At 41.5% G+C, this 22,302-nt stretch overlaps 1 protein-coding gene across 1 annotated transcript in view; it reads right to left on the reverse strand.

The window, feature by feature from the left end:
• The window catches only part of LOC144680774 (nuclear receptor coactivator 7-like), a 131,060-nt gene that overhangs the window by 74,104 nt on the left and 34,654 nt on the right, over nt 1-22,302 (reverse strand). Inside the window, exon 3 of the mRNA XM_078542152.1 lies at nt 13,927-13,986. Coding sequence (XP_078398278.1) covers nt 13,927-13,986 — 60 coding nt within the window. The remainder of the gene's footprint in view (nt 1-13,926; nt 13,987-22,302) is intronic.

The raw sequence follows: 22,302 nt of genomic DNA on the forward strand, positions 1-22,302 counted from the left end.
ACCACAATGGGGCTGTAAACTTCTGCCCTATTACAAGCCAGCCAAGATATTGCTCTAATTTCTCTCATGAGGCCCTGCCGCAGCAGTTTAGTGTCAAAGAACTGCAGGTTTGAAACCCTAACATACTTGGCATTATGTGCTGCTGGTGAGCAATTACCTAACATTCACTTTTAGATTGAACACCATTGTTTCTGGCGCCTGTTCGGTTTAATTGCATGGTGGCCCAAACGTTGGCTTATTTCTGGATATTTTATTTTAAATTACATTGTGTGTTTTCACTTTTGGGCATATATGGAATTTCAACACATGTGCACAAGAGGAGCTACAATATATTACGTGAAAAGTTCAATAAGAGAGAGCCAAAACTGGCTCCACATAAATGGAATTATCTGCAACAAAAAAAAAGCACAGGTGTCAAGTAAATGAGGGGAATAAAAGGGACAGGAGTAATTTGTCAAATGAAAATATATTTGTTGGCTTTGTGCTACAACCTTAACAAGGCCGTGAGACTACTACAGCTTAAATTGATTAAAAGCGTTGGGTCATTTTGTGTTGGCCTTAACAACAGGGATCCAAAGGAGAACTTGCTATATCAAATTAATTTTTAATTCGCAGAAACCTATATGGCAAAATTCCTAATGAGGCTAAAAGCAAAATACTGCCAATGCTGGAAATCTGAAATAAAAACAGAAAATGCTAGAAAAGCTCAGCAGGTCTGTAAAATTCTGCCCTACTCAAGCCAGCCAAGATACTGCTCTAATTTCTCTCATGAGGCCCTGCCACAGAAGTTTAGTGTCAAAGAACTACAGATTTCATCAAATTTCTACTCTTTAGCTCTGAAGAAGGGTCACACAGGCTTGAAACATTAACTCTGTTTCTCTCTCCACAGATGCTGTCAGGCTTGCTGAGTTTTTCCAGCATTTTCTCTTTTTATTCCTAATGAGGCTGATTATTTAAAAATTAAATTTGCAAATTTTTCTATTTTAAAGCATTGGTTCAAAATAGTCTGTTCAGTCCAAAAGAAAACAAGACGAAACACATGTTTATTTGTCTAAACAGACATTGTGTATGGATGTGTGTCCGGTGCGATGCCAAGTACATATCCTAACAAATGGCTGATCAAATCAAACAAGATGGAGTATAATGTGGGAAAATGTGAGTTGTTCACTTTCGCAGAAAGAATGAAAAAGAAAATATTACTTAAACAGAGAACAACTGCAAAATTTTCAGGTGCAGAGGGATCTAGGTGTTTTAGTGCATGAGTCACAAAAAGTTAGTATGCGGGTACAGCAAGTAATCAAGAGGGCTACTGGATGCTATTCTTTATTACGAGTGGAACTGAATATAAAAGTAAGGATGTAATATGCTTCCGTTATACAGGGCATTGGTGAGGCCACATCTCGAATACTGTGTGCAATTTTGGTCTCCTTATTTAATGAAGGATGTAAATGCTTTGGAGTCAGTTCAGTGAAGCTTTACTAGATTGATACCTGGAATGAGCGGGTTGTCTTATGAGGAAAGGTTAAACAAACTGAGCTGGAGTTTAGAAGAGTGAGGGGTGACCTGAATGAAGTATAAAAGGTCCTGAACGGTCTCAACAAGGTGGGCGTGGAAAGGATGTTTTCTCTTGTGGGCGAGTCCAGAACTGGGGAGCACTGTTTTAAAATTACGGGTTGCCCTTTTAGGACAAATATGAGGAGAATTTTTTTTCCCTCAGAGGGTTGAGAGACTTTGGAACACTCTGCCTCAGAAGGCAGTGGAGACGGGGTCATTGAATATTTTAAAGACGAGGCAGATAGATTCTTGTTAGGCAAGGGAATCAAAGGTTATCGGGGGTAGATGGGAATGTGAAACAGATCAGTCATGATCTTATTGAGTGGCAGAGCAGGCTTGAGGGGCCGAATGGCCTGCTTCTGCTCTTATCTTGTACGTTCGTCTTTCATATGTAACATATTCCTCCAACCGCTCATAATGGGTACAATTCAGACTGTAGTCAAATAGCCCATGCTTGTAAAACGCAAAACAAAATGTCTGTTAGATGTAATACCGCGATTGGGCAGCACTGTAGAACAATCCTGAGTGTGCTAATAGCTACACTAACAACCAATTTAAGATAATCAGTCGAGCTCATAATGTGGCTCATTTACACCTGCTAGAAGTGACATACATTTACAAGCAGGAACCTGTTCCCCGCAAACAAAAGGAATATGTTCAAGCTTTGATAGAAGCAAAATACTGCAGATGCTGGAAATCTGAAACAAAGACAAAAATAACTGGAAAAACTCAGCAGGTCCGACAGCATCTGTGGAGAGGAAGAGAGTTAATGTTTCGAGTCTGTATGACTCTTCATCAGAATTGAAGAGAAATAGAAATGAGGTGAATTATAAGCTGTTTAAGGGGGGTGGGGACTTGTGGAGCTGGATCCAGCGCCACCTGTCCCCACCCCCCTTAAACAGCTTATATTTCACCTCATTTCTATTTCTCTTCAATTCTGATGAATGTTCAAGCTTTGCGTCTTTTTTGAATTACTCTGAAGCATAGGGAGCATTTAGCTCCACGTTGCATTCTCCATGGCAACTCTTCAGACAGAGTCCATTTGCCAACCAATCAGCATTCTTTTCTCCTGTAATATAAATTGTTGTGCTCGTTTGAAATTTAGCATTCTCGTATTTGTCCTGTTGAATGCAAGATGAAAAGCTTTGGCAACACGTCTCTCTTTTCAGCATTAAACAAATGTTTGTGATCCGCGGCAAATATGCAAGCTTTCAAATATTACAGATATAGTCAGCACCATTTACATTGTCCCTAATTCTCTCAGAAGCCCCTACATTGAGGTGGTGCATTCCATTTGACATTAACACATGCATTCATTATAAAGGTGCTGTTTAAACCATAGCGAGTGCTCTGATTGTTTTGTGCAGTTTAAGCAGCTGCTTGACCTTAAAGTGCAATTACCTGTGACTAAGTCCTTTCAGGCAGCTTCACCATTACACAAAGCCAATAGAGCTTCTTCAATTGCTGCTTACATTTACCAGCTACAGTGGTGAAACTGACTAAACAGCTGTATACTCCAGCCCCAAACTTCAGCGTAACGTTCCTATGCCCCCACTCTGATTAACTATTACGAAGAGCAAATTTTTATCCAGAGTAATTAATGCTACATATTAATTAGCTACTTTAAAAAGAGGCTTGGCAGTTATTTAGTTATGATCAAAATGTATTTACAAAGATGTTCATAAGTCATTGAAGGTGGCAGGAAAGATTGAGGGGGCAGTTAATGAGCATACAGTATCCTAGGCTTTACTAACAGAGGCATAGAGTAGAAGAGCAAGGTGATTAAAAGACACTAGATGGGCTCAGCTGGAGTATTGATCCAGTTCTGAGTGCCACACTTTAGGAAAGATGTGGAGGCACTGGAGAGAGTGCAGCTAAAATTCACAAGAACGGTTCCAGGGATGAGGAACTTTAGTTACGAAGCTAGGTGGGAAAAGTCGGGAATTTTTTTCCCTTGGAGAAGAGAAGGCTAAGAGGAGATTTGATAGAGGTGTTCAAAATCATGAGGGGTCTGGACAGAGTAGAAAAACTTCCCACTAGTGGAAAGATCATGAATGAGGGGGCACAGATTTAAGGTAACTGGCAAAAGAAGCAAAAAGCAACACAAGGAAAAATATTTTCATGCAGCGAGTGGTTAAAATCTGGAATGCACTGTGTGAGAGTGTGGTGAAGGCAGGTTCAATCAAGGCATTGAAAAGGGGATTAGACTGTTATCTGAAGAGGGATTATGTACAGGATTACAGGAAGAAGATGGGGAAATGGCACGAGATGAATTGCTCAGAGAGCTGGCGCAGACATGATGGCCGAATGGCCTCCTACTGCACTGTAACAGCTGTGATTCTGTAAAGCATTGATGTATACTGGGAGGATCACAGCAGATTGGAAAATCGCTAATGTGATGCCCCCGTTCATGAAGGGAGGGAGACAAAAAGCAGGAAATTATAAGCCAGTCAGCCTAACATCTATAGTTGGGAAAATGCTAGAATCCATTATTAAGGAAGTATTAGCAGGACATTTAGAAAAGCTTACCACAATCAAACAGAGTCAACATGGTTTTGCGAAAAGGAAACCATGTTTGACAAATTTTCTAGAGTTCTTTGAGGATATAACAAGCAGAGTTGATAAAGGGAAACCGGTAGACGTAGTGTATTTGGATTTCCAGAAGGCATTCGATAAGGTGCCACATAAAAAGCTATTGCACATGATAGGAGCTCACGGTATTCGGGGTAATGCATTAGCATGGATTGAGGATCGGCTAACACACAGAAGACAGAGTCGGGATTAATGGATCTTTTTCAGGTTGGAATGATGTAACTAGTGGAGATCAGTCCAGGGGCTTCAATTATTTACTATCTATATTAATGACTTGGAGCAGGGTGCAGAGTGTAATGTATCCAAATTTGCTGATGATACAAAAATAGGGAGGGCATGTTGTGATGAGGACATAAGGAATCTGCAAGGGGATATAGATAGGTTGAGTGAGTGGGCAAAAACTTGGCAGGTGGAGTATAATGTAGGAAAGTGTGAGGTCATGCACTTTGGTAGGAAGAATCAAAAGGCAGACTATTATTTAAATGGAGAGAGACGCCAAAAAACTGCAGCACAGAGAGATCTAGGTGTTCTTGTGCATGAAACACAAAAAGTTAGCATGCAGGTGCAGCAAATAATTAAGGCGGCAAATGGTATTTTGGCCTGTATTGCTAGGGGGTTAGAGTTTAAAAATAGGGAAGTCTTGTTACAACTGTACAGGGTGTTGGTGAGGCAGCACCTGGAGTACTGTGTACAGTTTTGGTCCCCGTATTTAAGAAAGGATATACTGACATTGGAGGCAGATCAAAAGAGATTCATTAGGCCGATTCCTGGGATGAAGGGGTTGACTTATTAAGGACGGCTAAACAGGTTAGGCCTTTATTCATTAGAGTTTAGAAGAATGAGGGGTGATCTTATTGAAAAGAACAAGATTCTGAGGAGGCTTGACAGGGTAGATGTTGAGATGATGTTTTCACTAGTGGGGGAATCTCAAACTAAAGGACATAGTTACAGAATAAGGGGACGTTCATTTAAAACTGAGATGCAAAGGAATTTCTTCTCTCAGAGGGTAGTGAATGTCTGGAATTCTGTACCTGAGGAAGTTGTGGGGGCTAGATCATTGAAACTATTTAAAGAGGAGGTAGATAGATATTTGAAATATTGGGGAATTGAGGGCTAATGAGGAGCTGGCATGAAAGAGGAGTTGAGGCCTGGGGCAGATCAACCATGATCTTATTGAATGGCGGGACAGGCTTGAGGGGGCCAAATGGCCTACTCCTGCTCCCATTTCTTATGTTCTTATTTAATCACATTCGATAGAGTGTATTATACGCCCCCAAACAGTCAGAGAAATAGAAGAGCAGATATGTAGGCAAATTTCAGGGAAGTGTAAAAATAATAAGGTAGTAGTAGTGGGGGATTTCAACTTCCCCAACATTAACTGGGTTAGTCATAGTGTGATAGGTTTAGAGGGAGCGGACTTCTTAAAATGAATCCAGGAGAGCTTTTTAAGCCAGTACGTAGAAGGTCCTACAAGAGAGGGGGCGATCCTGGACTTAATTTTAGGAAATGAAGCCAGGCAGGAGGTAGAGGTATCAGTGGGGGAACATTCTGCAGATAGTGATAACTCCATTAGGTTCAAGGTTATTATGGAAGAGGACAAGGATGAGCCAGAAATCAGAGTTCTAAATTGGGGGAAGGCCGATTTTAATAAGATTAGATACGATTTGGCCAGAGCGGACTGGGAGCAGCTACTTTTAGGTAAATCTGCATCACAGCAGTGGGACTCATTCAAGAAGCAAATAGAGTGTGTACAGGGCCAACATATTCCAGTAAAGACAAAGGGTGGGACCAACAAATCCAGGGAACCCTGGATGTCGAGGGATATACAGGATTGGATAAAGAGAAAAAGGGAGACTTATGGCAGATACTGAGGACTCAAAACAGCGGAAGCCCTAGAGAAGTATAGAATGTGTAGGGGGGACCTTAAAAATGAAATTAGGAGAGCAAAAAAGGGGGCATGAAAAACATTGGCAGGTAAAATAAAGGAAAATCCAGAGTTATTTTGCAAGTACATTAAGAGTAAAAGGACAACTAGGGAAAGAGTAGGACCATAGTGGTAATCTGTATGTGGAGCCAGAAGACATAGGTAGGGTTCTAAATGAATATTTTGTGTTGGTGTTCACAAGTGAGAGGGATGACGTATGGAAATCAGGCAGAAGGACTGTGATATAATTTAAGAAATTAGCATAAAAAGGGAGGAGGTTCTAAGTGGTCTGGCAGGCTTAAAAGTAGATAAATCTCCAGGCCAGAATGAAATGTATCACAGGCTGTTGAGTGAGGCAAGGGAGGAGGTAGCAGGGGCGCTGGCAATAATTTTCAATACCTCTTTGGCCACAGGAGAAGGTGCCGGAGGACTGGAGGACAGCCAATGTGGTACCGTTATTCAAGAAGGGAGGAAGGGATAAACCAGGGAACTACAGGCCAGTCAATCTAACCTCAGTGGTGGGAATACTACTGGAAGCAATTCTGAGGGACAGAATTAATCTACATTTGGAGAGGCAGGGATTAATCACAGTCAGCATGGTTTTGTTAAGGGGAGGTCATGTCTGACCAATTTGATTGAATTTTTCAAAGAGGTGACCAGGTGTGTAGATGAGGGCAATGCATTTAACGTAGTCTACTTGGACTTCAGCAAGGCTTTTGATAAGATCCCACATAGGAGACTGATGACGAAGGTAAGAGTCCATGGTCATTCTCGCATTGGCAGGCTGTGACCAGTGGGGTACTGCAAGGATTAGTACTTAGGCCCCAGCTGTTCACAATATATATCAATGATATGGATGTGGGGACCAAAGGTAATATTTCCAAGTGTGCTGATGGCACAAAGCTAGGCGGGAATGTATGTTATGAAGGAGATGTAAAGCAGAGACAGGTGGATTTGGACAGACTTAGTGAGTGGGCAAGAACATGGCAGATGGAATACAATGCGGAAAGATGTAAGGTTATCTGCTTTGGTAAAAGGAACAGATGTGCAGAGTATTTCCTAAATGGTAAGAGATTAGAAAGTAGATGTACAAAGGGACCTGGGTCTCCTTGTACATATCACTGAAAGCCAACACGCAGGTGCAATAGGCAATTAGGAAGGCTGATGGAATGATATCGCAAGAGGATTTGAGTACAGGAGTAGTGAAGTCTTGCTTCAATCGTATAGAAGCTTGGTTAAATCGCACCTTGAGCAGTACGTGCAGTTTTGGCTGGCCCTGTTGAGTTTTTAGATCAATGGTGATCCCCATGATGTTATCAGTAGGGACCTGGTAATGGTAATGCCATGGAATGTCATGAGGTGGTGGTTAGACTCACTCTTATTGGAGATGGCCACTGTCAGTCACACGTGTTACTTGACACTCATCAACCCAAGGCTGAATATTGTCCAGGTGTTGGTGCATGATAGCATGGATTACTTTATCATCTTAAGAACTGCAAACTGAGCAGAACACTGCAAACTGTCAACAAACAGCCCCGCTTCTGCCTTTATGATGGAGGCAAGGTCATTGATGAAGCAGCTGAAGGCAGTTGAGATTGGAGCGTTATAGTATGAAACTCTTGCAGTAACGGTCTGGGATTGAAATAATTGGCATCTAACAAACAAGTATTTTTATGGAAACACAATGTAGTATTTGTGCCAGATTGTATAGAGTTGGAATTAAGATCTTATCCCCATTCTGGGCCAAGGTTCTAATGAGATCTGGGGCTGAATGATCCTGGTAGAACACAAACTGAGCATTAGTAAGATACTAAGTGACTAAGTAATACTTCATAGCAATGTCAATGACTCCTATCACTTTCCTGATGTTTGGGAGTAGACTGAAAGCGCAGTAACCACCAGGTGGGATTTATGCTTTTTTTTGTGGACAAGACACAACTGGGCAAATTTTCCACATTGACAGGTATAGGTAATGTTGCAGATGTACTAGAATTGTTTAGCTAAGGACATGGCTCATTCATTCCGGAGCTCAGGTTTTCAGAACTCCATTGTCATGCCATAAGTTCTGTACTACCAAATGTCCTTGAATATTGCTGAAGAAAATAGACATGTGTAAGCTTTCCGCCTTGCACTCATCAGGACACTCAAGAATACCAATATAAAGGGAAAACAGCAATTTAGACTGCATGTTAAGAGTGTGCTGATTGGTTGGCAAGTGGCATTGCCATGGAGAATGCACCAGTGATGTGACTGACAGTTAGCTGCCAAGCATTGTTTGAAATTTAAACCAGACAGCTTGGCCCTGATTGGTCAAGGCATTGCCCTGAGGGAGGAGTTAGCAAATGGCTGTCACTTATTTTGTTTAGTGTAATGAAACAAGCATAATGTATGTACATGTTCTTTCTGTCTGCAAAGAACAGGGTCCTATGTATGAAAAAATGTAGCTTCCAGCACACACAAAAGCGCCGCACTGCGAGCCCGACTGACAATCTTAAATTGGTTGGCAGCGTAATTCTTAGCGCACCGCGGATTATTTAGCAAATGTTGTCCAATCACGGAATCACATCTAATACTGGAAACTGTGTTTTGAGTTTTGCAAGCATGGGCTGGTTGGGTATGGTCTGTACACTGCCCATTGCAAACAGCAGCTGGGACATGCTGTTTTTTACGATCTGCCAGTCTTTAGGACATATGGCCTACATACATCACACTTGCACTGTAAGTCATATACCACATTCCTCATTTGTGAGATAGGCAGACATCTTTTTGGCTTGACCGCAGCATCCTGTTAGTGACAAATACCACTCGTGTTGATACTGCATAGGAAATCGTTACATGCAGCTTCAGGTTTAAATGTAGCAAACTTATCATATGCACGAGGGGTTGGAGGTTAGGTGTCACTCCATCGAAGACACGTTTCTCATGGAACCCAACAAAGGTGTTTGCGAGAACCGGGGCTAGAGGGAACCCATGGCAACACCATCTATTTGGGCATACATGGTATTATTAAATCTGAACTCAACTGAGTGTGTTGCCGAGTTCATAAGTTCAATGAATTGGTGGCAGGTCTATGTCGCTATGATATAGTGCTACAGCACAAATATCTATGGCTTCCTTAAGTAGAACATGGGTGAATAGGCTAGCAATGTCAAATGAGCACATGGACACAGCATTGCTATTAATATGCAAGTTCTGTATGGCCTTCACAAATGTGAAGGAGACCTTCACCGTTTAAGTGGAAAACTTGGACAAAATTGGTTGTAACAATTTGCCCAACCATTTGGCCATTCATTTTGTGCAGAGCCGGTCATAGATAAGATGGGACATAGAAGGACATCATTTGTGTGCGTCTTGGGCAGCCCATACACAGGCGGACGTAGCAAGCAGTGAGGATGAACCCTGTCATATATTTCATGTGGTAGCTCTTACACAAGTCCAGCAAGCATTTTATTAGCTTACATTCGAACAAGACTGTCTGGTCATGTTGAGCAACAGATCCAATTCAGACTCCTACTATGCAGCAGCGAGTGGTATTTGCCATCTACCTATCACACAAATGAGTAACGTGGTATATGAATTTCAGTGCCAGTGTGATGCTAGGTATGTAGGCCGGATGTCCCAAAGAATGGCAGATCGTATAAAACAACATGGCCCAGCCGCTGTTCGGAAAGGGCAGGGTACAGACCCTACCCAACCAGCCCGTGCTTGCAAAACTCAAAACAGTGTCCAACATTAGGTTTGATTCCGCGATTGAACAACATTTGCTAAATAATCCTTGGTGTGCTAAAAATCGCATTGACAACCAATTTAAAAGAGTCAGTTAGACTCACAGCGTGGTGCATGTGTGTACTAGAAGATACATATATTAATACACAGGGCCCTGTTCTTCACAGACAGAAAGAACATGTACATACATTGCGCCTGTTTCAGCTAAACAAAATATGTGACAGCCATTCAATGACTCATTCCTCAGGGCAATGCTTTGACCAATCAGGTTCAAGCTGCGTGGTTTAAATTTCAAACAATGCTTAGCAGTCAACTGTCAGTCACCATCACTGGTACATTTGCCAAGGCAATGCCACTTGCCCACCAATCAGCACTCTTCACATACGGTATAAATTGCTGTTTTCCACTTATGCTGGTATTCTTGTGAGTGTACTGAAGACTGCAAGATGAAAAGCTTAGACATGTCTCTTTTTTCAGCAATACACAAGAACATTGATGGAGTTTATAACCTTTCCTGTATCTATAGCAGCAGCAGTCAAATTCAGGTTTTTTTTCAATTATTAAAAGGAAATATGATATGGTTAAGTGTGGTTCAATAAAAAAATCTTACTATATTTAATTCTCATATGGCAGTGCAAGACACTCAAGAAACTAGTTATCATAGCAATGACTTGAGGCAACAAAAGCCATACGAAATACAGCTAAACCATATTGTTGAAGCCTACAAGTTGTGGCCGGTCAGGAATTTACATAATTGAAGCAAACCAAGAGTAGTTTGATATACGGAAAGTGAGTGCTTGTAACCATAGCTGATTATGTGGTCACACCACATAAACAATGAATCCTAATGTTCCATAATGCTTCAAATTTAAACAGACATGGCTCAAAAAAGGGCACAACTGGACACTAAATATTCCTGGACAGGAGGTGTTCAGGAAAGAGGCGGGGGGGGGGGGGGGGGGTTGCGTAATGACACTGTTAAGGGACATATTACATTGCTGGAAAGATAATGTCCTGGAGGGATTGAAGACAGATTATGTTTGGTTAGAGTTAAGAATCTGTTGTGGTACCATTACACTACTGGGTACATTCCATAGCCCGCCAACCAGTGGGAAAGATGTGGCAGGTCAAATTTGCAGGAAATTACATAGAGTGCAAGAACTATATAGTGGTGATAATGGAGGATGTTAATTATGCTAATATAGATTGGAATTGTAATAGCATAGAGGGCAGAAAAGGGAAGAGTTTCTGAAATGTATTCCAAGAAATTTTCATGAGACGTACATTTCCTCACTAACAAGGAAGAAGGCATTGCTGGATCTGGTTCTGGAGAATGTGTTGGGTCAAGTGGATAAAGTGTCAGTGGAGGAAGATTTAGGTTACAGTGATCAAGGTTTAGATTAAATATGGAAAAGGGAAAGGACAAAGAGTAAAAATACTTACAGAAGGGACCATTTCAGCAAGTTGAGAACGGACTTGCTCCGGGCAAATTAAAATCAAAGACTGGCAGGCAACATTGTAGTTAAACAATGTGCTGCCTTCAACATAATGGTTTGGCTAATGTCAAGGAACATTCACTCAAAGGAGAAAAGCAGGGCAACCAAAGCCAAAGTCACCTGAATAACGAAGGAGATAGAGTAAGATGACAGAGGCAAAGCATGCGTATGACAGGTGTCAGGTAGATAATACAAGTGAGAATCAGTCTGAACACTGAAAGATAAGAGGGGGAGTGAGAAAGGAAATGAGAGAATGAGAAGAGATTGGCAGCAAACATTAAAGGAAATCCAAAAGTCCTCTACAGCCATATAAATACTAAACAGGCAGTAATGCAGGGGTGGGGCGGCAGAGTGGGGGCTGAAAAAAGGAAACCCCTATATATGGAAGCAAAAGGCAAGGCTGAGGTAGCGAATGAACACTTTGCCTCTGTTTTTAACTATTTGCACATGAAATTTAATGCAGAGAAGAGTGAAGTGATACATTCTGGTATGAAGAATGAGAGAACATATGAAATAAAGGTTCTAAGTGGGTGCGGGAACAGAGACAGCTGGAGATATAGATGCACAAATAGTTCAAGGTGTCAGGGCAGATTGACAAAAAGGTATACGCGATACTGAAAAAAGAACAGAAAATGCTGGAAATACTCAGTAGGTCAGGCAGCATCTATGGAGAAAGAAGCATTAATATTTCAGGTTAAGGATTTAAGTATAGGAATAAAGATGTCCTACTACAATTATATAGAGCCTGTAGTATTGTGTGCAGTTTTGGTCTCTCTACCTAGAGGGAAGATATGCTTGCCATAGAGGGAGTGCATCCCTCTATGGTAAGCATATAGAACTAATTCCTGGGATGGAGGGATTGTCATATGAGGAAAGATTAAGTAGACTGGGCCTTTATTCTCTGGAGTTTAGAAGAATGAGAGGTGATCTCATTCAAACATATAAAACTCTTATATGGCTTAACAGGGTAGATGCAGGAAAGATGTTTTCCCTGACTGGGGGGTCTAGAACCCAGGGACACAGTCTCAGAATAAGGGTAGGCCATTTAGGCTTGAGATGAGGAGGAATCTCTGCACTCAGAAGGTGGTGAATCTTTGGAATTCTCTGCCTCCAGAGGGATGTGGAGGTTCAGTCACTGACTATGTTCAAGGTTGAGATCAAAAGATTTCTACATATTAAAACATCAAGCAATACAGGAAAGTGCAGGAAAATGGTGTTGAAGTAAGTCAACCATGATCTCACTGAATGGCGGAGTGGGCTCAAAAGGGCTGAATGGCCTACTCGTGCTCCTATTTTTCATGTTCTTATGTTTTCATGATTTTTTCATCAGAACAGCAGCTTTCAAAAGGAAGTGGTAAGCAGCTAAAGGGAAAAATATTGCAGAGCTATGGGAAAAAAGCCTCCAAGCGGGACTAGCTAAAATGCTCTTGCAGAGAGTCGGCATGGATATGACTGGCTGGATGACCTCCTTCTGCGCTGTAACCATTCTATAATTCTATTTCTTCCCTGTTGAACAGCAGGATGCAGGAATAACAGATCATCGTGACATTCTGGGAAAGGGGAATCCTCCCACACCACACAATCTCATTTTTACCTAGATGTATTCCTTTTCTCTTTATCAATGATCTGTATTGACTTTTGTCCTAATAACTTCCCTGAAAGAGCTTGGCAATTGAATATGACCCATATTTTAATATGGGCAATTAAAAAGGTGAGACAAAGCTGTCAACCAAACGAGAAATTGAAAACTTTTTGAAATAATAGTTCTACACAGCTAAATATACTGAAAGAGTTTTCAGATGGTATCTTAGTATAAAAATTTAAAAGACAAACCCTGTAAAGCTTTACATGTAGTAACAGCAATGGTAAAAATTTCCTTTCAAAATATATAAGACAACCACAGCTGAACTACTGAATTACAAATTAATTACCAAACAGCACTGAGGAAAAATAATTGGATTTACAAATATCTCAAACACAGAAGGAACTAGCTCTACTGAAACGTATGCATTGACTACACAATTTACATGTTGGTGAATATTACTACAATTCAACTGCACAACCTGCTCCTTTCAAGCTCATGCAGATCGGTTAACCAATGTGTCAAATCTACTATGAATACTATAATAAAAAGATGCCATATAAATGTACATTATTATAGTCTACATCAGACATTTAACTAGTTCCCTTAATTACAAATGTAAACACCCAAGAGGTGAATCGCATAACAGCAGAAATCTTAAGAGATATGGCTGCCTTAGCATTCTTTGATTTGTAACTGCTACTAGACTGATCCAAACTATTTAGGTATAAATTCAGTAACAATTATGCATTGGTGCAATTAAGAATTAGTACTGAGTCTAAACATTTCATAATTTCATAAGCATTTCAAATTATTTATTTAAAGATTGAAATGGGTAATGGAAAAACAGAATAAAAATAATTAGGTAATAGTCACCATTGTTGCACAGCTGTATGACTTACACAAACATAAAACCTACAGCAATGACTGCAGAACAGTTGATGTGATTGTGGCACAGGTGATTTTACATAATCCTGGCTCCCTGTCCAGATATTCTACAACACTTCTTTTCCCCAAACCTTAGTTTTTCCACCAACTTTCAGCAAACTTACCAGTGCAGATTTAGAGAGAGGCTGCAGAGTGAGACGTATGGGGACGTCATGTGAAGCAGCCTGAAAAGTCAAAAAAAAAAATTTAAACTAAAGCTTTTTCATCCACAAATAGTATGTACAATATTGGGAATATGGCATTCCATTTTAAAAAAATCAACCACTGATGCTTTGAGAAATGTTCCAATGACAGTTGAAGAGCCATCATATGCAGTGGCAATTTGGTATTGTTACTGACAATATTCTAGAGACCCAGGACAATGCTCTGGGGACCCGGGCTCAAATCCCACCACAGAAGATAGTGAAATTTGAATTCAATAAATTCAAAAGTCTGATGACAACCATGAAACTATTGCTGATTGTCGTAAAAACCCATCTGGTTCACCATGTCCTTTAGGGAAGGAAATCTGCTGTCCTTTCCTTGTCTGGCCTACATGTGACTCTAGGCCCACAGCAATGTGGTTGACTCTTACATGCCTCTCTAAGGACAATTAGGGATGGGCAATAAATGCTGGCCTGGCCAGTGACATTCACATCCCACGAACGAATAAAAAAAATGCATGTTACTCGCTCAGTCAGGTCTGTATGCTTACATGGAGTTTCTGCCATATATCAGAAATAAAGCCAGATTCTGGTGGCAAAAAAAAAATTCCAGTGATACTTAAAGCACCTGAACACGGTAAGATATCATGACATTTCATGGGACGGTCGTGTGGCTCTCTCTCCCATGCCATATGGTTAGCAGTATAATGGATAGAATGACCCTTAAATCATTCAAGAAATGTTCTAAAATTTAAATATAACGCATAGCTGAAAAATAATCCAGCACTTCTCATTCTCATTACTCCCCTTTATGCTTTAGGGCTGCTAAATGGAGAGCCTGGTAGCAGAAACCCCACCGGGATGGTCTGAGGGCTCTCCGCCTCTTCCTCGAACAGAGGCCCGAACAATCCCCATCCACCACTACTCTCCTCCGTCTGACTGAACTTGTTCTCTCACTGAACAATTTCTCCTTAAACTCATCTCACTTCCTCCAAATAAAAGGTGTGGCTATGGGTACCCGCATGGGCCCCAGTTATGCCTGTCTCTTTATGGGGTATGTGGAACATTCCTTGTTCCAATCCTACTCAGGCCCCCTTCCACAACTCCTTCTCCAGTACATCGATGATTACTTCGGTGCTGCTTCATGCTCTCGTCTGGATCTGGAAAAATTTATTAATTTTGATTCCAATTTCCACCCCTCCATCATTTTCACGTCGTCCATCACGGACACTTCCCTTCCCTTCCTTGACCTCTCTGTCTCAATTTCTGGTGATAAGACTGTCCGCCAATATTCATTACAAGCCTACCGACTCCCACAGCTACCTCGACTACAGCTCCTCACACCCTGCTTCCTGTAAGGAAGCCATCCCATTCTCTCAGTTCCTTCGCCTCCGTCACATCTGTTCTGATGATGCCACTTTCCAAAACAGTTCCTCTGACATGTCTTCCTTCTTCCTTAACCGAGAGGTTTTCTACCCACGGTGGTTGACAGGGCCCTCAACCGTGTCCGGCCCATCTCCCGTGCATCCGCCCTCACATCTTCCTCTCCCTCCCAGAACCATGTTAGGGTCCCCCTTCTCCTCACTTATCACCCCACCAGCCTCCGCATTCAAAGGATCATCCTCTGCCATTTCCGCCAACTCCAGCATGATGCCACCATCAAACACATCTTCCCTTCACCCTCCCTGGCAGCTTTCCACAGGGATCGTTCCCTCCGGGACACCCTGGTCCACTCCTCCATCACCCCCTACACCTCAACCCTCTCCCACGGCACCTTCCCAAGCAACCGCAGAAGGTGCAACACCTGCCCCTTTACTTCCCCCCTCCTCGCCGTCCAAGGGCCCAAACAGTCCTTTCAAGTGAAGCAGCGCTTCACTTGCACTTCACTCAATTTGGTCTACTGCATTCGCTGCTCCCAAAGCGGTCTCCTCTACTTTGGAGGGACCAAGCACAGACTGGGTGACCGCTTTGCGGAACACCTTCCATCTGTTAGCAAGCATGACCCAGACCTCCACGTCACTTGCCATTTCAACACACCACCCTGCCCTCATGCCCGTCCTTGGCCTGCTGCAATGTTCCAGTGAAGCTCAACGCAAACTGGAGGAACAGCACCTCATCTTCCGACTAAGCTCTTTACAGCCTTCTGGACTTAATATATTGAGTTCAACAATTTCAGATCATGAACTCTCTCCTCCATCCCCACCCCCTTTCCGATCCCCCTTTTTCCAATAATTTATAATTTTTTTTACAAATATATTTTTCTTTTCCCACCTATTTTTAAATTTATTTCGATCTATTGTTTTACCTCCACCTTTTAGCCCATTTCGATCCCTGCCCCCCACCCCACCCCCTCTAGGGCCATCTCCCACTTGCTCGTCCTGCTTTCTACCCTTAATGTCCCCATTAGCACATTCCTTAGATAATACCACCGTCAACACCCCTTTGTCCTTTTGTCTATGACATCTTTGGCAATCTCTTCTTTGCCTTCACCCATCACTGGCCCTCTATCCAGCTCTACCTGTCCCACCTCCCTCAGCCAGCTTCTCTTTCACCTCATTTCTCTATTTCCTTAGTTCTGATGAAGGGCCATATGGACTCGAAACGTCAACTGTATTTCTCTCCGCAGATGCTGTCAGACCTGCTGAGTTTTTCCAGGTATTTTTGTTTTTGTTGTAGCAGAAACTGTGAGTTGAACTTGCACTCCTCCTCTGGCATCATGAATTTCAGTCTCTGATTCCAAGATGAGGGTAGTGGACAAATTATCTTCTCATTATCTCACAGGCAATTGAATAAAAATCAGACACAAGTCAGCTTAAGAATGGAATCCCAAGTTTAATTAAAAGAACAGGCAGAAACCCAGGTCTTAGGCAGACACCTCTTCAGAAGTGTTTACAGCTTTGCCCATGAACATTCCACAATCTGCTTCCTCCAGCCACTCCTTTTGTAGACCTGCCCTCTTCCATCAGCCCAAATACAGAAATGAATTTAGTTGTGGGGAGGAAGAAAAAGCAATTTTTAAAAATGCAAATCTACACCATAAAAGAGAAAGCACTGCATAATTTTTGCAAGGACCTGATGCAAATTGTGAATAGTAGGCATCAGCACCAAACACTGCTCTGTTTCAAATTATGATATACAAAAACAACAGACCTCAAGACTAAAAATGTCTTCCTGAATAGTAGTCACTAAGCCAGATGTTTCCAAAGCTCCAGTGTCAAACAGGTGCCAGAGTACACAAAGCACATTGTCAAGTGAAGAGGCAACAGGGCCAGAAGATAACATGCAAAGGAAACCAATGAGAACTGAAAAACCCCATTAGAGATCAGTGAGATCAATCCAACAATATTTTCCAACACGAAGTTGCTTTGAAAGGCAGCAGGAAAGTTTCAATTTTATTTTAGGATGACAGGTAAGGTAAACAGAAATCAGTGAGCCTTCTCACTACTGGTTGCTATCCCCTGATGAAGTGCGTATGTATAGACAGAATTGAGTTTGATCGCAATGCTCCTCCCCCGATTGAATATCTTACTAAAAACTCACAGCCTAATCTTGCACATTAATAATGGATCAGCTACAAGGAAGGGGTGGGTGAAATTCACTGACTGGAACTGTATCTAACAAAGTCAGTGTATTCTTCAGAAAAGAAAAATAAATTTGATAGAAAGAAAAACTGTGGATAGGCAATGTCCTGATGCATTTCTTGGATGAGTTGTTGAAAGATGCACAAAAAAAATTATTCTGCCAGCTGATGGGGCAAGGCGGAGTGCAAAATCAAAACATTGCCTGATGCTTCTCATGAGATCGGTATAAAATGGGTGTCATACATCTGTATCCCATTGAGTGCTCTGCTAAAACTAGAGAGGCTGAGGCTCTGTACAGTGATTTTTTTTTGCTGTGTCCTTACTGGCTTCCTGATCTCAAGGTAAATCCTTATCTGGCACAAAATGATGGCTGTGCTTCCAACAAACTCGGGCTGTGTATTGGTTGTTTAGATTATATTTTTCATGCTGAGATACACCAGGAATGAGCAGGTGTTGCCATTCTAATTGGACTCTTGATTAAGGGTCTGGGGACTGAGCAAAACAATTATGGCTCAGATCAGTATCTCAATTATTATTATGAGTACAAGGAAACCCAGTGAAGGAAAGATAGACTGAAGAAACTAGATAATAAGGAAATTAAGGCCAGAATTTTCCGGTCCCGCCAATGCGAACTGAGATTTCAATGGCTCGCCAATCCCGGGAGGGGGGCTGGAAGATTCTGGCCTAAGTGTTGGAGGAATATATATGCATGGGAGATTGTGCATCTGGAAGAAGGGGATGGAAAAGAGGACAGAAAATATTGTGAGCTCAGTGCATTTTAGTTACAATACGAAAAACAGTCTGTAAGAGGAAGAGACTTGAAAGTGTTAAGATGCTCGAATCCAGAGCAACACTGTATGGTAATGCAAACATGACCTTGTTGATGGCACCAAAGCAAAACCTAGGTGCGTTTGGAATTTGCTGTAGAAAGATTTGGAGTATTAGCTAGGGGCAATGAGGAACATTCTGTATGCAGCAAAAGTGTGTGCAGCAAGGAGACGACGTTAGGCATTATATGTGCACTGCATGACAAAGCTCATACCTTCAGCAGATGGTGAAACAGATCCCAGTTGGGAAAATACTATTTAGAAATACAAAGTTGATATGATGAGAACACCCTCAAATTATTCTCTGAACAGAGTTTTGTTTAGCAGGAAACTCAGTCACTTCTGCAAATCAAGCAAAAATGCAGCATTATTTCTATTGCAGCTGTTCTCCAGTTACAGTGCGCTAATGTACATTGTTGCATGGCATTTATCCAACCATCTTTTTCTATCAATTTCCACTTCTCCCATAGGGCAAACTGACTCCTTGCTATAAGCATTATAGATGCCTTTTAGTAACAAATTTCGATTCTTCACTTACATAGGTAGATAGTTGAGTACTGGCTGACTACCCAAATCAAAAAGGTACAATACAGTTGCACCCAAATATGTCCTTATCAAACGTCCACACAGATAAGCTACCCAATGACCGCTACTGGAATGCATGAGGGAATACCCTTGCACTCATTTTGCCACCCTGGTGGGCTTCAGCTAACTTTCCACCGAATTGAGAACACAGACTCAAGACGTTCTTCGTCTTCAACCAACTGAGCTACCGACAGAACCTCAGTATCCAGCATATATTGAAACCAGGAGGAAGCGTTAAAGAGGAGAAACTTCGTATCCAGAAGACTGGGAGAAACAAGTAGCATTAGAATAAAGAATGACTCAGAAATAAAAGGGATCAGGCAGGGTGGGGGGTGGAAATTCAAGGCACAACTGATGCATTTAGAGCACATGTATGCAAATACCAGGAACACATTAAATTAGGCAGGCACAAGTAGCCAAATGGGATGATAATAAAAGTGGCTCAAACATACTTTTGATTTGAATGGCATGCGGCTGTTTTCTTGAATAACTTAGTATTTCATGGTGTTAATCAGTAAAGGCATACAGTGTACTATCCTAACCCAGTTAAAAGGCACTTTTTTAAATCTGCAAAAAAGCTCCAATTTATCCTAAAGCAGCAACAAAGCAACTTCCATGTTAACTTTTTATATTGCCCAAAAACTAAGCTTAGTGATTGCAATCCGCAAAACAATAGTGAATGGAAAAATTAAACAATTTCAGAAGATCATAGAGAATGAAGTATGTGATCATTTATAACAATGAAAGTTCAAAGAAAATTAGACAACTTGAAGATTGACGAAATGCGAAAATAAACACACAATTAGGGCAGACTTTAACCTGAAGATGAAAAGACACAAGAAAACAAATCTGGGAACAACTATTAATTTTATCATGGAACAGTGGGATGAATTCCATGATATTTCATAAAACACAGACACATTAAAATATTTAATAAAGCAACAGAAAATACAAATTAAAAAGGCAACATCAGATCAGTCTGATTGTGTAAGAAAAAACAAATGTTAAGATCTCCATACATTCGCATAAATAATTTAATAAAACTGAGCACAAATGACATCAATACCAATTTGAATTTATGCTTTAGAACATCTAAAGCCTGTAAACATAATATCTACATTTTCATCCTCTGTATTAGACTAGAAGGTCTTCCTTTTGATAGTTCTAAATAAATTTTCAAGTACTTCATGTTCATATTTTAAAAAGACCACACTCTAGAAATTTAAAAACCAAACTGCAAAGATAAAAAAATTCCACTGATAAGGCTGGTTCAGTTTAAGATACTGCACTTCCAAAATCTTTTAATTGAAAATTTTTTTGAATTGAAAAGGTAAATCAAACCTGTGTCAGAGATCAGAAACAATGAAAATATTACACAGCAAATGCACAACAGCCAGAGGGTCTGTTCCTCTACGCAAATTCCCAATTTCTTAGGACAGATCAGGGTTTACTTACAATATGTTTGAGATTAACTATTAATCTCCCAACTGCCAAATGAACATTGCTGACAAATTCCAGGCATGGTTTATTCAAGTAAAAAGCCATCATAATAGTCTGTTACACACATTTGTCATACCTCATTGACCTGTAAAACTCATTGCTTAGCAACTTTATTCAGAATAGTCAGTAGTGATCAGAAGTTTTCCAAATCCCAAGACAACAACTGCTATTTAATTAGAAACATAGCTAACCTTCTACCCCAACGCCATACTCCCACTCTCTCCCCACACCCCTTGACACCTTTAGAGTCTAGAAATCTATTTCCTTCTTAAATATATTCATTGACTTGGCCTCCAACGCCTCACGTGGCAGAGAATTCCACAAGTTCACCACCCTCCGAGTGAAGAAGCTTCTCCTCATCTCAGGGCTAAATGGCCTACACTCCTTGTTATAGACCCCCCCAGCCAGAGGAAACATAATCCCTGCATCCAGCCTGTCCAGAATGTCACAATGTTATACGTTTCGATGAGATGATTTCCCTTTCATAAATCCATGTTGACTTTGTCTAATCCCGTTGATATTTTCTAAGTGTCCTGTTATCACATCCTAGTATAACATTCTAAGACACCTCACAGGAGTGTTATCAAGCAAAACTTGTCACAGAAGGAGATACATCAGATGACCAAAGCTTAGTCAAAGAGGTAGGTGTTAAAGAGAGTCTTAAAGGAGGAAAGAGAGGTGAAGAGATTTAGGAAGGGAGTTCAAGAGATCAGGGCCTTGGGAGCTGAAGGCAAGGTCGCCAACGGTGGAGCATTAATATAGGGATGTTCATAAGGCTAGAATTGGAGGAGCAGAGATACCTGGGAGGGTTTTAGGGCTAGAGGAAATTGTAGGAATGGGAGGGGCAGGGAGGTGAGTGGAGGGATTTGAAAAAATGATTATTTTAACTCGGATTATTTACCTGAGGGTACTATAATCGTGTGGGGGTCAGGGAAGGGAAGAAAGGATGCATTGCATTAAATAACAAAACACTGCTCCTCCAAGGATACAACTTACACTTCTTTTAGAAGAACATAAGTAATAGGAGCTGGAGTATACCATTTAGCCTGCTCTGCCATTCAATAAGATCACAGCAGGTCTCCTACTTTAACTTGACATACCCACGCTACAAATTCCTTTAGTACCCAAAAAGCTGTCAATCTCTTGAGCATACTTAACAACTGACTATCCATGCTCTCTGGGGTAGAAAATTCCAAGGATTCACAACCCTTTGAGTGAAGAAATTTCTCCTCACCTCAGTCCTAACTAGCTGACCCCTTATTCTGAGATGATGATCCTATGTTGTAGAATCTACAGCCAGAGAAAACTTATCAGCATCTACCCTGTTGAGCCCCTTTAAGAGTTTTATATGTTTGAATTAGGTCAGCTCTCATTCCTCTAAACTCCAGAGAAGATCGGCCTAATATAGTCAATCCCTCCTGTGGGACACAATCTCCTCATTCCAGGAACCAGTCAACCTTTCCTCCCACAGCTTCCAACTTGATAGTCGCCCAACCTCGGACGGCCCGCTTCTACCTCCTACCCAAAATCCACAAACAGAACTGTCCTGGCAGATCGATCGTGTCAGCCTGTTCCTGCCCCACGGAACTCATTTCTCGTTATCTTGACTCCCTTCTCTCTCCCCTTGTCCAGTCCCTTCCCACCTACATCCGTGATTCCTCTGACACCTTACGTCACATCAACAATTTCCAGTTCCCTGGCCCCAACCGCTTCCTCTTCACCATGGATGTCCAATCCCTCTACACCTCCATCCCCCACCAGGATGGTCTGAGGGCCCTTAGCTTCTTCCTTGAACAGAGGCCCCAACAATCCCCATCCACCACTACTCTCCTCCGTCTGGCTGA

Source organism: Cetorhinus maximus, chromosome 5, assembly GCF_964194155.1.
Source record: "Cetorhinus maximus chromosome 5, sCetMax3.hap1.1, whole genome shotgun sequence".
Classification (NCBI taxonomy): Eukaryota; Metazoa; Chordata; class Chondrichthyes; order Lamniformes; family Cetorhinidae; genus Cetorhinus; species Cetorhinus maximus.